The following is a 15,523-nucleotide window of genomic DNA, read 5'->3' as shown; positions in this document are numbered from 1 at the left end:
TTGGCTTCAGAGACAACTGTGACTTGAACAAATCCAATGAAAAAATTTGAAATTCTTGCTTTTTGCAAACAAAACAAAACAAAAAGTTTTAAAAAAAACTGGAATGTTCATTTGAACATTTATCACAAGGGCGGGGGGGGGGGGGGTGACAGCGAAAAGGAAAGAATGTCAGTGTAAAACAAAAAACCCATTCATGTTTAGGTTTTCTAGACAACACCACCATGAGAGATCACAGGGCGTAAAGTCCATTGTTTTTTAATGAGCTGCCACTGTTAGCAGGACAGAGCCTTACAACAAAGAGCACTCTAACCCCTAACCCTCAAATGAGGCAGAACAAAAGGCAGAGACAGTTCTGGTTCGGACAAGTCAAGGTCAGATGTCACTAGTAAATACAAACGTTCAGGCACCAATATAATCAAATGTATGCTAGTCCTCTGTATTAAAGGGGAAAAAACTTTAGAGTTTGTGAGAAAAATAGCAATATTTCAATCAGTCTGTTAGTTCAGATGAAAACGAAACTCTGTGCACAGAGCCAGAACGTCTGCTTCAAGCCACAAGTGGAAAAAGTAAAACCACAGTGAAAAGAGACCTAACTTACGACAGAGTTTTAGGGCCACCAAAAAAAAAAAAGTAAAACGACGTTTTATCTCATAAATCTACGAGATAAAATCTCGTAAATTTCTCGTAAATGAGATCAACAAGGTTCTTCAGTATTTTAAATACACGCTCTGATGAAAACTGAATTTTTGGCATTCTTGTTGCCTTTTTCTAATGATAGAAAAACAAACATAAAGATTAAGCTAAAAATGTTTCTGAGTATCTTTTATTTAAATTGTTGTGAATCAGACGGAAAAAAAGGCTGGTTGAAAAAGAGCTGATCCATGACGTAAAAGGTACGCTTGGCAGGCCACAAGCTCTCTGCTCCGCAACATGGGAGGGAAAGGGGGGCGGGGTTGCTCCACCCCAACTCTCATGCCCACAATTCAGATGAATTTCTGATGAACTCTTGCCGCTCTGCAGAAACTATGTCCTAGAAAACGTCACAGGTTTTTGGATTTTGGGTAAAAACCGCACAATCATGATTAAAAGACCACTGGGAAACTTTTACAATAGATTAAAAAAATGATCGGCGTAGGTCTTTTAAGAAGGATGAATTTGTTCTGTAAAAAAGAAGAAATACATACTAGAGAAAAAAAACTAAGAAACTTTGAATAGAATGTCAACCTGGCACATGCAAGAGCCACTAGAGCAGCAGCAGCATTTTCCCTCTGCCTCTGTGTGTGGAGAGCCTGTGAACGTCCCTGCCCGTGAGGCTGGCCTGACTCCTGAGCGCCATCTTCCAGCCAGGAGCACAGGAGTCCCTCCAGCCCATTGAGACAGTCGGAGGGTTCTTTGCTGAGGCTGAGAGGCTGGCAATCCCGCAGGCAGGACAGGAGGACTTCAGCCGTGACCCCGCAGAGCGCCGGGTCGCTGCGAGTTTGGGACTGAAGAAGGGGGAAGACTAACAGCAGGCCAACGCGGGAAGTGAAGGGAGCCTGTTCGGGTTGCTGGAGCAGACCTTGTCTTTTGAGCAAGGCTAAGGTCTCCTCGTCAGCCCTTCCGGTTCCCTCCCGTTTCTGCTGCTCCTCCAAAGCCAGCTGCCATTGCGCCCCCCACAGGCCACACAGAGCATTGAGGCGGTACTCCAGCAGACGGGCATATGCGTTGCTCTGATTCCCGCAGACTGCACGAAGGCGCTCTGCAAGTTCTACTGGGTTCTTGGTTTCAAATGTCAGAATCTATGGAACAAAACAAAAACAAAGAGAGAAATAAAGTCAAGTATATGTTTTATAATAACCTCTGTAAGGTCTGTGATAACAATAATTTAAAAATGACATAGTTCAGTGAAAAGTAAATGATGAATAACAAGGAGGAAGAATTTTTCAGTTGAAAAATTAATACAACTTTTGTAATGAAAAACCAAAAAACGTTTTTTTTTTTACTTTAACGTTGTATGGCCCGCTGACGCAACCCGCCTTCCATGCCCAACTCACCGCCCACCTTTGATCAAGGATAGTCAAAGCTGCACATGCTAATTATGCTAACTGTGCTAGTTATGCTAATATGGCTAAAATTGCTAGCATTGCGATCAGCATTATCAACTATCTCAAAAAAACACATTACTTAAAATGCTAATTATGCTAACTATGCTTGCTATGCTGATGTGGCTAAAATTGCTAGCATTGCGATCAGCATCATCAACTGACAGAAAAACACATTGCTTAAGATGCTAATTAAGCAACGGTATTGAGAGATTTTGGGCTAAAAACCTCTTTCCATCTGCGAGAGCAATAACGATAAAAAAGTGACAGGATTTTCCAGCATGACGACAATCCCAAACAGACCACCCGGACAACGAAGGAACTACGTTAAAACCATTTCAAGGTTCTAAACGGGTCTAGCCAGTCTCCAGACCTCAATCCAACAGTGAATCTGTGGAGGGAGTTGAAAGTCTGTGTCACCCAGCGACAGAGCTCTTTAGAAGAACTGCATGGGAGGATGGACCAAAATAGTAGCCATGTGAGCAATCTGGTAAAGACCTTCGGGAAATATTTAACCCCTGTCACTGAAAACCAGGGTTATATTACAAACAAATGAGCTGAACTTTTTCATTGTCCATTTTTTATTATACTTAAAAATCATAAAATGTTATTTACATTTATTTACATTCTGTCTCTCACTGTTGAAGTGTATAAATAAAGAAACATTACAGAGATCTCATCTTTGTAAGTGGCACAAATTGCAGAGTCAGTAATTGACAAATGCTTTTTTCACAATGTGTCTTCATAATTTTTGTTTACGGAGCCAGATTTCTTTAAGTTTGTTACATAAATTTGCTCATATTGCTCCACAATCAGCTTTTCCCCAAATAATTCTTAGTTTTAGATTGCCAGCTTAATTGAATATAATAACTGCAGACATGCAGACAAGGTAAATCAACACAAACAGCTTTGGAATTGTTAATATATTCTGCATGTGTAAATCCTTAGCAGTGGATCGTTTAAGAAATCTTCCATTAGACTTCTGCATCAAACAATGTAAACAATAATGCTGTGCAAAGGTGATGACTAAGGTTTTTGTGATGTGACCTTTTTTAAGCAAATCAGAGTAGGAGGGTTGGATTCAGCACAAACATAGTCATTTTTGCTAACATGATGCTTTAGATCTAAAACAGAAATAAACCCATGTGGTGTAAATTAAATGGAAAATAAGCCAAAGAATTTAGGATTTAAATATTTTATGATTGTACCCAAATCATCCAATTATTAATTTCTGTATTTTTCTTGTTAAATTAATTTATACATAAATAAGTATTATTTATAATAATATTATTATTATAATTGTGATTTATTAATGATAAACTTTGCTTCAAGTTTTAAGGTATGTAGAAATGTTGAATCTTATTTTTTTTAATAAATTTGTAATAAAGACAGATTATTGTGGTGTGCAGTAAAATGTGACTGTCACGGTGCCTCCGGCAAACCCCTCCTCCTCATCAGCTCCACCTGATGCCTCCAGCTGTGCCTCCTCATCCTCATCAGCCGGCAGACTCTTAAGGAGACCACGGACCTGTACCCGACGCTAGTTCGTTGTACTCCTACGGTGCATCTCCTGGCCTCTCCTTGATTCTAGCCCTTGCCTGTCTCATGCTCTCGACTAATAGCTTTGTCTTTGCATTCACTCCAGGACCTCGCCTTCCTGTGGAACTTACCCGGTTACGGTTCATCTCTGGCCGTCTCACCCTGACGATCTCTGGCTCCATCTCAGATCACGCGGTTGCTGCCAGCAAGACCCTTCAACCACACCTTGGGCTACCTGGAAAGATTCTGGAACTCAACAATATCCTGACTTTCTTATCAAACGTCATTATTACTCACCTCACTGCCTGCCGAGTCTCCTTCCGGGTTCCAGCACCTGAGTCGCTACGCCTGCTACCCATGACAGAACGAATTAGCCCTTCACCCGACTCAGCTGACCCGGAAGGACTCCGCCATGCCATCACCCAACAAGGTATGTTGCTCAATCGCCAGTCCAACGCCCTCTCACAAATGTCCACTGCTCAACAGGAGTTATTCCGTCGTTTGGACAACATCACGCACACTCTGGCCGGAGTTACGGGCCAAGCTTATAGTTCCACCGCCGCTGCTACACCCCCTGCTTCCGATGACCTCACCATCGTCACTTCCGCTTCCCCGGAGGAAAACATCCGGTCGCAGCCTGAACCGTTCTACGGTGACGTAGAAGCATGCGGCGGTTTCCTATTACAGTGCCGTCTACTCTTTCAACAAGCACCCCGGTATTATCACTCTGATCAGCGCAAGATCTCCTTAGTTGTCAATTCACTCCGCAGTAAAGCTCTTGAGTGGGCTCAGGCCTTTTTAGCCACCAATCCACTCTCTCATCTCCCTTTTGACCAATTCATTGGTGAATTTCGACTCGTTTTCGACCAGCCACGCAAACAGGAAGAAGCTACCCGGCGGTTACTCAGCCTCAAGCAGAGTAACCGTGCGGTGAGTGATCACATCATAGACTTCCGTATTTTGGCGGCTGAGGCGGGTTGGCCGGACATTGCTCTCAAGGGTATCTTCTATCAATCCCTGAACGAAAAAATCAAAGATCATTCATGTACCCAACCCGAAGCTGATAATTTTGAAGAGCTTGTGACCGCCGCGCTCCGCTCTGACATACGGCTCCGTGAGCGTCAGGCAGAACGGAGTTTAACTCCAAGTCAACCCCCTTCTGATGTTCCTCATCGTCCCTTTCTGGTTCACCGACCTACGGCCGCTGGCGCCGACACCCCTATCACCTTCGCTGACGAACCCATGCAGATAGGACATTCGAAAATCTCCCCCGAAGAAAGGCTTAAACGCCGCAACGAAGGTTTATGTTTTTATTGCGGAGATGCCAGCCACACTGTCTCACACTGTCCCGTTCGTTTAAACTCCCGAACCCCTCGCTAGGTGACAGGTCGCGAGGGGACCTGTCGGAAAAGACCACTGAGCCTTTCCTGTTCATGCCTGTCAAGTTTTCATGTCTTAACCAAGTTCATGAATCTTCTTCCTCTTTCGGCTTCTCCCATCAGGGGTCGCCACAGCGAACAAGTCGCATGGTAAACTTGGCAATGTTTTACGCCGGATGCCCTGCCTGACGCAACCTTCTCAAACCGGGCTTGGGACCGGCACAGAGGTAGAGAAGGGAACAGGGAGCAGCCCGGAGTCGAACCCTGGTTTCACGGACGGAAGGCGCCGCAAACCAGCACGAGCTAAACCAGCTCCCTAAACCAAGCTCATGAATGTAACGCCCTAATTGATTTTGGAGCTGAACACAGCCTTATAGATTCTAATCTCGTTAGTCAAATTACGGGTTGAAACCATAGTCACTCCTGTTAAGGCCGCCAGTTTGGGGGGTAAATTACTTTCTAAGATCACTCAACGTACGGAACCTATCCAGCTTATTTCGTCTGGTAATCACCGCGAGTACCATCAGTTCTTTGTCACCAACTCTCCTCAAACCCCGGTTATCTTAGGTTTTTCCTGGTTGCGTCAACATAACTCCCAAATAGACTGGTCTAAGTCTCGGGTTGTTAACTGGAGTACTTTTTGCATGGCTAATTGTTTACATTCTGCTCTTCCCTCCTCGGTCACTGTCAAATTCCCAGAACAGGAGGATGTTGATTTGTCTAAAGTTCTGTCTCGTTATCTTGATCTCAAAGCTGTGTTCAGTAAGTCAAAGGCCTGTGCTCTACCACCTCATAGGCCTTATGACTGCAGCATCGAACTCCTCAGTGGAGCCCCCCTTCCAAAAGGGAAGTTATTTAATCTATCTGGACCTGAGAAACTCTCCATGGAGAGTTACATTCAGGAAGCTCTCTCTCTCTGTCACATCCGCCCATCTTCATCACCTGTTGGAGCGGGGTTTTTCTTTGTTGAGAAAAAAAAATAAGACCCTCAGACCCTGTATTGACTACCGTGAGCTAAACCAGATAACTGTAAAGGATAAATACTCCCTTCCCCTTATGAACTCCGTCTTTGATTCCGTCCAGGGAGCCAATATTTTCTCAAAATTAGACCTTCGCAACGCATAGCATCTCGTCAGGGTTTGAAAGGGGGACGAGTGGAAGACCGCCTTTAATACCCCTCTCGGACATTATGAATACCTAGTCATGCCCTTCGGCCTCACTAACGCCCCTGCCATTTTTCAGCGTCTTGTTAACAACGTCCTGCGGGATTTTCTGAACCGTTTCGTTTTCATCTACCTGGATGATATTCTCATTTACTCCAACAACCCCGCTGAACATCGTCACCACTTCCGGCTTGTCCTCGAGCGTTTATTGGAAAACAAGCTTTTTGTTAAAGCCGAGAAATGTGAATTCCATGCTGATTCTGTAGCTTTTTTGGGTTACATTCTCGAGGCTGGCCAGATCAAACCAGACCCTTCAAAACTTCAAGCCGTTTCTGAATGGGAAATTCCCCAATCTCGCAAAAAGCTATAACAGTTTTTGGGTTTCGCCAACTTCTATAGGAGATTCATAAGGAATTACAGTAGTATCGCAGCCCCACTCACCCAACTTACTTCTGTCAAGGTCCCCTATGTTTGGAACCCAGCCGCCGACTCGGCTTTCCAAAACCTTAAAAAACTGTTTACTTCAGCTCCCATTCTCATACAACCCGATATTCACAAACAATTTATTGTTGAAGTTGATGCCTCAGACTCTGGGGTAGGAGCCGTATTATCCCAGCGTGAATCACCATCTGGCAAACCTAAACCCTGTGCCTTCTTTTCAAGAAAACTCAGCCCTGCAGAACGTAATTACGACGTCGGCAATAGAGAACTACTGGCCATCAAGCTTGCACTAGGGGAATAGAGACATTGGTTGGAGGGGGCAGAACAACCGTTTATTGTGTGGACTGACCATAAAAACCTGGCCTACCTACGTTCAGCCAAGAGACTCAACTCCAGACAGGCCCGTTGGTGTCTGTTTTTCGACAGATTTTGTTTTACCATCACCTATCGTCCAGGCAGCAAGAACGGAAAACCTGATGCCCTGTCTCGGAAATACAGCACCACTGACGGATTTGCTACACCACCCATCATTCCGGACTCTCTATTTGTGGGCAACCTCACGTGGGACATTGAAGTGAGAGTACAACAGGCCCAAGGTGAGAAACCTGATACTATTGACTGTCCACCTGGTACCCTGTTTGTTCCCGATAGACTCAGATCGGACGTCATCACCTGGGGCCACTCGTCTAAAATCGGGTGCCACAGTTGCGTTCGCGGCACCCTCCTGCTTTGAAAGCGTCGATTCTACTGGCCTTCCATGGAGGACGACGTACGCGAATACGTCGCTGCCTGTACCACCTGTGCCAGGGCCAAGTCATCCAACTCACCTCCTGCTGGTCATCTCCATCCTCCATCTACACCTAGTCGACCCTGGTCCCACATCGCCGTTGATTTCGTCACTGGACTGCCTCCCTCTCAGGGTTTTACGGTTGTTTTCACCATCATTGACCGTTTTTCTAAAGCTGCTCATTTCATCCCTCTCTCTCAACTGCCCACAGCCACCGAAACAGCCAATATCCTGATTAATCATGTTTTTCGTCATCATGGCATACCATCCGACATTGTTTCTGACCGAGGTCCACAATTCACATCCCAAGTCTGGAAGGCTTTTTGCTCCGCCCTCGGAGCCTCCATCAGCCTCTCGTCGGGGTATCATCCCCAATCTATCGGTCAGGCCGAAAGGGCCAATCAGGAGCTTGAGGCTTCCCTACGCTGTCTGGTGGCCCAGAACCAGGGGGACTGGTCGGATTTCCTCGTATGGGTGGAATACGCTCACAACAACCATCCTTCAGCAGCTACGGGTATGACACCTTTTGAGGCATCATTGGGCTATTCACCACCCTTGTTTCCCACCCAGGAGCTCGATCTGGCAGTGCCCTCCGTACAGCTCCATCTCCAGCGCTGCCAGGATGTTTGGCGCCAGGCTCGGGCTGCTCTCCTTCGTACTAAGGAGAGCAACTGCCAGATCGCGAATCGCCACAGGGTGGTGAGTCCCTCTTACCAGCCAGGGCAACAGGTGTGGCTCTCATCTAAGAACATTCCTCTCCAAGCTACGTCCTGTAAGTTGGCTCCCCGCTACATTGGGCCCTTTACCATCGACCGTATCGTCAACCCCAACTGTGTCAGCCTCAAGTTACCTGCTGCCCTCAAGATCCATCCTTCGTTCCATGTGTCCCAAATCAAGCCCTTCCGCCAAAGCTCCCTTTGCCCGCCGTCTGCTTCCCCACCACCCGCCCGGCTCATCGATGGCGCCCCGGCCTTTACTGCTAGCCGAATTCTGGACGTACGGCGCCGGGGTCGCGGTTTTCTATATCTGGTGGATTGGGAGGGCTACGGCCCAGAGGAACGGTCGTGGGTATCTCGCTCCCTCATATTGGACCCCTCTCTCATCAACGACTTCCCCCTGGAGGCTGTCGTGTGGGGGGGGGGGGGGTACTGTCACGGTGCCCCCGGCAAATCACTCCTCCTCATCAGCTCCACCACCTGATGCCTCCAGCTGCGCCTCCTCATCCTCATCAGCCGGCAGACTCTTAAGGAGACCACGGACCTGTAACCGACGCTAGTTCGTTGTACTCCTACGGTGCATCTCCTGGCCTCTCCTTGATTCTAGCCCTTGCCTGTCTCATGCTCTCAACTGATAGCTTTGTCTTTGCATTCACTCCAGGACCTCGCCTTCCTGTGGAACTTACCCGGTTACGGTTCATCTCTGGCCGTCTCACCCTGACGATCTCTGGCTCCATCTCGGATCACGCGGTTGCTGCCAGCAAGACCCTTCAACCACACCTTGGGCTACCTGGAAAGATTCTGGAACTCAACAATATCCTGACTATCTTATTAAACGTCATTATTACTCACCTCACTGCCTGCCGAGTCTCCTTCCGGGTTCCAGTACCTGAGTCGCTACGCCTACTAGCCATGACAGTGACAACGTGTTTTTTTTTTTTTAATCATAGACAGAGAAGCCACAAAGGAATGTTTGAAAACAGCAAATTTAGGTTGTGTAGCTTAAGACAAACAGATTAAAGAGAAGGTGGCTCACAAAGCTTTTATTTATTTATTTAAATGCTGTTAAAAAAATAACAGTCTTTAGAGTTCTAGGGGAATCAATAGAGCCTTTTTGTGGTTAACGAATCATGTGACTTCTCTACAGGAAGTAATCTTTACTTCAACTGAAAAAAACTATAACTGACCAATCAAAAACACTTTTTATAAATAAATAACATGACATGACAACAAAATCAGATCATCTAGCTGTTTTGACACGAAACCATCTGTGGAGAAATAGATAATGAAAATGAACAAAAAGATTTAAAAAAAAGTCAAAGTTGGGCTTGTATGTATGAACTGATTTCATGAAATGTCTCCTAAATGTGCTGAGTCAGTGTTTGTAGTCCTCATTTTTGTTTACAGCACATAGTTAAAGCACAAGTTTAGACTAGATGGAGTATCCATAGTTTAAAGTCTGATGAAATGGAATAAAAGACAAAAGGGAATGATCTTCGGACCCCCATCTAAACACTCAGTGGGCGGGGTCAGCTGACAGAAAGCCTGAAGCTGATTGGTCTGGAGATGTGCTTCCTGTGCCAAGCCCACAACAAAGCAGGTATAAAGGGATTTCACATCAGTTAAGGGGCATCACAAGCATCAAAATCTACCAGATTCTTCTTGCTGCACCTGTTCCAGGTAAGCTGAACTTGAATATCTATGGACAGATGTTGGGATGAGCATCAAGAAGAACCTCATCAAGTTAAAATAATTTCCTCTGGAGCTTTGTACGGATGTTTGTAATTCAATGTCTGTGTTCCATCAGTGAGATGAAGACCCAAAAGCCTCTTCACGTGGCCACTCCAGTGAGGCAGAGCCTCGCTCTGACCAAGCTGGCTGGGACCTCTGTGTATATCAAGCTGGAGTCCTCTCAGCCAACAGGATCCTTCAAGATCAGAGGCATTGGTCACTTTTGCAAAACTGTGAGTGGAGCTCCGTTTTTGAAAGATCATGCTGGTTGGGACCTGTGCTGACTGTTTCTCTTGGCTGTCCTTGTAGTGGGCGGAGCGAGGATGTGAGCGATTTGTCTGCTCTTCGGGTAATATGTTGAAAAAATAAAAACAATTAACACGGTTGCTTGGCCGTGCTGGGTTGTGCATATGTGTAACTTCAGAACATGGGCATCAACAGGAGGAAATGCAGGTATGGCAGCTGCTTACTCGGCACGCCAACTTGGGGTCCCTGCTACCATAGTAGTTCCAAGTGTCACACCAGACTCAACTGTGGAGAGGCTGAAGGACGAAGGAGCAACGGTTATTATTAGTGGAAAGGTTAATAACTCCTTTTATTAGAAAATTGGTAACATTTACGGTAAACAGAAAAAGATATTACCTTCCCCTCTAATCAAGGAAAAAAATCAAATCTTAAATTTTGATCAATTGAAAACTTTTCTTTTTAGGATATGAATGAAAGTATTGACTTTGGAATGCAACTTGTAGCAAACAACCCAGGTTGGATCTTCATCTCCCCCTTTGATGACCCTCTCATCTGGTAAGACCATCTGCTGACATAACTGAGCACAAATCCTCAGAGAAGCCTAATCAGCTACTATCGGTTGTAACTTCTTTTGTTATCCAGTTTGGATCTATATATAGACTATTGTAGAGGTGAGATGGCAGATAAGTTATCAGCGAGGTAACGGAGGTGACAAAGTGTCAGACATAAATACATGCATTCCCTGCTGTGAAAATGATCCTGGGAAAACTCCTGATGTAGCACGACAACCCTATGGAGTGAATTTGGATTGGTTTTTGCCCAGGGAAGGCCACTCGTCTCTGGTGATGGAATTGGCGGTTGACCTCGAGGAGAAGCCTGGGGCAATCGTCGTGTCAGTGGGAGGCGGAGGTCTGCTGAATGGAGTGGTGGAGGGGCTGCGTCGCGTCAACTGGGCTGATGTCCCCATTGTAGCCGTAGAAACATATGGAGCACACTCCCTCAATGCTGCCATGAAGGCTGGGAAACCTGTGACCTTACCTGCGATTACAAGGTACTGAACACAACCTTAAGAAAACCAGCACTTGTTCACGTGGGGATGACCTCTGCTCTGCTCTGCAGTGTTGCCACCACGTTGGGTATTTTCAGGGTGTCTGCACAGACTATGAAACTGGTGGGCGAGCACACAGTCTTCTCTGAGGTCGTCTCAGACCAAGAGGCTGTGAGAGCCGTAGATCACTTTGTAGGTAAGTAGGTACAGCTCTAGATCAGCAAAAAAGCTGAGATGTCACATCTGATCTCTGCAAGTGAACTTTTTTCTGCAGATGATGAGAAGATCCTGGTGGAGCCGGCCTGCGGTGCTGCCCTGTCAGCCGTGTACAGCCACATCATCAGAAAGCTGCAGAGTGAGGGCAAGCTGGCGGAGGAGCTGGGTCCAGTGGTGGTTGTGGTGTGCGGCGGCAACAACATCAGCATGGAAGAGTTGAGGAAGCTGAAGAAAAAACTTGGAATGATGTAACTGGATCTTTCCGACCCTTTTTTCCTCTCTCTATTGATGTGCTCCGGAGATTATTCTGAACCCAACTCAGTATATGCACTGAGACCGATGAACACTGCTAGAAAAATGTTTTATTTAAAAAATAATGTGGAAAAAGAAGAGTGATGGTAAATTAAGTTGGTCTGAATCTGAGAAATGTCAAATTAAACCAGTTGATTTTGTATTTGATCTTAATCAGCCAGCTTAGTAAAAATGCTATATCAGTGATTTCCAGTTTTCATATTTTCTGCATTTAAAAATATCAATAAATTATAGTTGTCTTCCTTTAATTATGGCCTCTTTGTTTTGTCTGCCTATATGCTTATAATGAAGACACATTACACAGTGTGAATAAAGTCCTTTTAGGTCAGCTGTATATTTATCAGGTTAGACCTATATCTTTGCACAAAGCCAGAAAAAAAACCCGAGAAGCTTAACAAATTAATTTCCTTTTTGAAATGATTCAAAACAAACTGTAAAACAGGGCTCTTATTTTAAAATGACACATTCATAATCCAGAGAAGAGAAATAGCTTAAAGCATTTGATTCAGCACTATTGCATAGCAAAATAATTGAGCAGAGGTGTCTTTTAATCCTAATTTGAAAGTGTTTAACCATCAACATGTATTGTTGTGTGTTCCAAGTTACTCAGATTACCACTGTGACCAGAGTCTTGTTAGATTTGTGTGTTCATGGATTTAAGGTATTAAGATGGCCCACATCATTTCCCAGCACTACTCATCCTGTTTCTACTTGATAGAAGGAGGGAATCGTTTTAACTGAGCAAAGAGTCTGATGTCAGACACAGAGGATGTTTGCAGGTTCTAAGCTGGTTCTTCCAAAACTGATGAGTCAACCTGCTGGAGAGAGACCATCTACTGATGCTTCAGGTTCTGTTTTTGAATTTTTGACTCACTCTCTACAGAACTGGGATAACGGGGCATCAACAAAAAAGCTCGTATGGCATCATTCATTAAAAACAAGTCTCTTTTGTTTACCTCATGAGCTGGTATTTATGCCTGTCCACTGCACATTGCTTTCCACTGACTAGTGTACATAAAAGAACTGAAGTAATAGACGAGCACAATGGATCCAGCCAGAACCCGTTTGTCCCAGCACCAGCTGCTCTCTGGTTTACCATCAGGGGTGTGGCTCTCTGGTTTACCGTCAGCGGTGACGTAATCAAAGCAGGGTATTGCGTAAAAACGCACAAAGAGAGCTCATAATGATGCATGAACTTGGCAACCAAGGAGCCAAGAGAGTGGTTTCCAAGAACAGGAAAAAAAACGGATCCACGTTTTAGGAGGGAAAACACAGAAAGAGGAGGAGACATGATCATCCAAACCATGTTTGTACATGAAGACATTTCTTTATTATGACACAAATCTTGAATGCCATTTCAGTTTTTTTCTTTTACATCTGTATAATTCATTTTAGATATGTTACGCTTCTGGTGTGCAGAGGAAAGACAATAAAAGAAGTTAAGTTAATGCAACCATAAATAACTGTAATAAATATCAAGTAAATATACAGCACATATTTTATCGCAACACCTCTTTTGTATGGAATATGTCCATTTTATAACATACCATTCCCCTCCTATGAAGGTGAGGGGGACTCAAAGAGAGAGCATCCATGATAGCAGCGCCTTATCACCCTTGAAAAAGAAGAAGAAAAAATCGGAACCAAAAAGCAAAACTCACAAGCAGATTCTACAATCCACTCTGCAGAATTTTGATTCAGCTGTCAATTCAAGTAAAAGGCTGATGTCACTCACAAAAAAAAAACATTTTTTTGTTGTTTGTTTTCTGTTAACAATGAGCATAATAAATCAAGATGAAATTTAAAAAATAAACTGCCATCATAAATAACTTAAGTCTATTTACAGGCTACAGAATTAACGATGGATAGCATGAAAAAGACAGTTTCTGAAAGAAAAGGCAGGAGTTGGGATAACCTGCCTCCTCTCCCCAGTGTACGTCTTCACTGTGATGTTTCTTGGTGAGGGGGGGAGTCAGGCTTGTTGCACATTCAGTAGCACACACGCGCGCACACACACAAATTAAATGTAAGAGCAGCTCATGAAATCGCCTTCAAAAACCAGACAGGTTGGATGAACCTGAAAAACCCTCCTTTGCTGCCACACCAACTCAGATATTACAGAAAAGATTCAATAAAACTAAAAAAAAAATCAATGAATTTTTTTTTGTTTTTTTTTTACATGCCTTGAATATCCTCTCTTTGACACCCCTAATAAAATGTACTTTTAGGCATAAGTTATTTGTCCATTAGCAGGATGTGTTTTCAAACAGGCTGTAAAACGACATATTGTCCTGTACAGCATTTCTTTTTTTTGTTCGGAGCTGCTCAAAAACAGGCGCAGCCACACGTTTCCTCTTTTTCTGGAAGAAATTGTACCTCACCCTCCAATGTCAAGTTATGTGATGACAATCATTTTGCTTTTTCATCTCACATATAGCCAGGATAACACTCTCAGTAAAGACCCTTGCAGCAAAGGCATGGATAAAGAAAAAAGAAGGCAAAGAAAAAAAACCTGTGACAGTTGCTTTCACTTCAGTCTTCATATTCAGTGCAAACCGGCATCAATCTTTGCAGAAAAGTCAGTGCTGATCTAGATCATCTTCCCTGAATTCTCTATTCATGGAATTTAAATTTTGGATTAAATGCAATAAAAATCTGTAGGGAAAAAACAAATAATATCTTTTGTAACTCAGGCTTGTTGGTGCAGCAGAGCCAGAGGTTTTAAAGGGGAGGAGTCAAAAGTAAGATATACACGGGAATGATGGGTCATCAGCTCTTCTTAACCACTCAGAGGGTCCTCGCGGTAGTGGATGGCATAGCGTAGCTTCTCCAGCATCACATCCAGAGAGGTGTACTGGGGCAGTTTGACCATGAACATGCAGGTCTCCACGCGAATGTAGCGGGAGTCTGACTGACCTGAGGAGGGGAGGAATCATGATGAGAAAAAAAAACACAACACACACACAAATGTTTATCACAGAAACTGCTTGAAACTATGACAGAGTTTTAGGGCCACCAAAAAAACAAAAACTAAAAAAAGGTAAAATTACGAGATTTTATCTCGTAAATTTAGGAGATAAAAAGTCATAAATTTACGAGTTTTTATTTCATAAATTTACGACTTTTTATCTCCTAAATTTACGAGAAAAAAAGTCGTAGATTAACAAGGAGAAAACACCGAAGTTGTCTGTTTATCGGAGCCTAGCTTGAAGATGAAATATGATGAGCCTTTTGTGAAGCTTTATTTCCAGATTATAGGTTAAAAATTACGAGATTCTGAACCTTTTGATGACTCAAAATCAGATTATTTTCAGTATAGCCGGCTTTACGGGGTTTTTTTTTTTGGTGGCCCTAATACTCCGTCGTATGAAACAGCAAAGGGCCAAGAAAATGCGGTGTTACACTTCTTTGTGACCACACTAATCTCATCTTCAGTAAAAGATAATTGACTCTGAAAGCTCAGATTCCATTTCTGCAGAAGCAGCTAAGATCACACAGAAATCTAACAGTGTCCACTCTGTGCAATAGAATTTACAAAAACAGCTGCAAACTTCATCAAATAACACAAAAGATATGATAAGAAGGGTGTAGAGCAGGGGCGTCCAAACCACGGCCGGCGGGCAAACTGCGGCCCGGGGGTCTGCTTTTATTGGCCCGCAGCAAATTTTGAAAATATAATTGAATATGGCCCGCCCATGGCGCTTGAGATCAACTCTGTTGCACTTCTCAGTTTCAACACTAGATGGAGTCGGTCACAGAAATGTGCTTCTCCACTAAACAAAATTAAGCAAAGAAGAATATTTACGAGTCACCAGAAATGGCAGCACCGAAGAAACGCAAGATATCAAGTGAATGTAGAAGATT

At 44.0% G+C, this 15,523-nt stretch overlaps 2 protein-coding genes across 6 annotated transcripts in view; one reads left to right on the top strand and one right to left on the bottom strand.

Annotated features, from left to right (window-relative positions):
- The window catches only part of hectd4 (HECT domain E3 ubiquitin protein ligase 4), a 69,540-nt gene that overhangs the window by 8,645 nt on the left and 45,372 nt on the right, over positions 1-15,523 (bottom strand). For 4 of the 5 annotated variants that reach the window (XM_023958573.2, XM_023958575.2, XM_023958574.2 and 1 more), the window contains exon 76: positions 12,967-14,575. The exons of the other annotated variant lie outside the window; for it this stretch is intronic. In XM_023958573.2, the coding sequence (XP_023814341.1) occupies positions 14,439-14,575 (137 nt within the window). In that variant the 3' untranslated portion in view covers positions 12,967-14,438. Of the gene's footprint in view, positions 1-12,966; positions 14,576-15,523 lie in introns of those variants that run through there. 5 annotated transcript variants of the gene reach the window in all.
- LOC111947912 (L-serine dehydratase/L-threonine deaminase-like) lies at positions 9,671-11,801 on the top strand. Its single transcript, XM_023958578.2, has 8 exons — positions 9,671-9,786; positions 9,914-10,070; positions 10,147-10,186; positions 10,279-10,418; positions 10,547-10,638; positions 10,907-11,134; positions 11,203-11,327; positions 11,406-11,801. Exons 2-8 carry the CDS (start codon positions 9,918-9,920, stop codon positions 11,597-11,599), a joined length of 972 nt encoding a protein of 323 aa, XP_023814346.1. The 5' UTR covers positions 9,671-9,786; positions 9,914-9,917; the 3' UTR covers positions 11,600-11,801.

The sequence above is a fragment of the Oryzias latipes genome, chromosome 9, assembly GCF_053564925.1.
Source record: "Oryzias latipes strain Hd-rR chromosome 9, Olatipes_Hd-rR_3.1".
In the NCBI taxonomy this organism is placed as follows: Eukaryota; Metazoa; Chordata; class Actinopteri; order Beloniformes; family Adrianichthyidae; genus Oryzias; species Oryzias latipes.
Note: the sequence above shows the minus strand (reverse complement) of the source record. Positions and strands in the feature narration are given on the sequence as shown.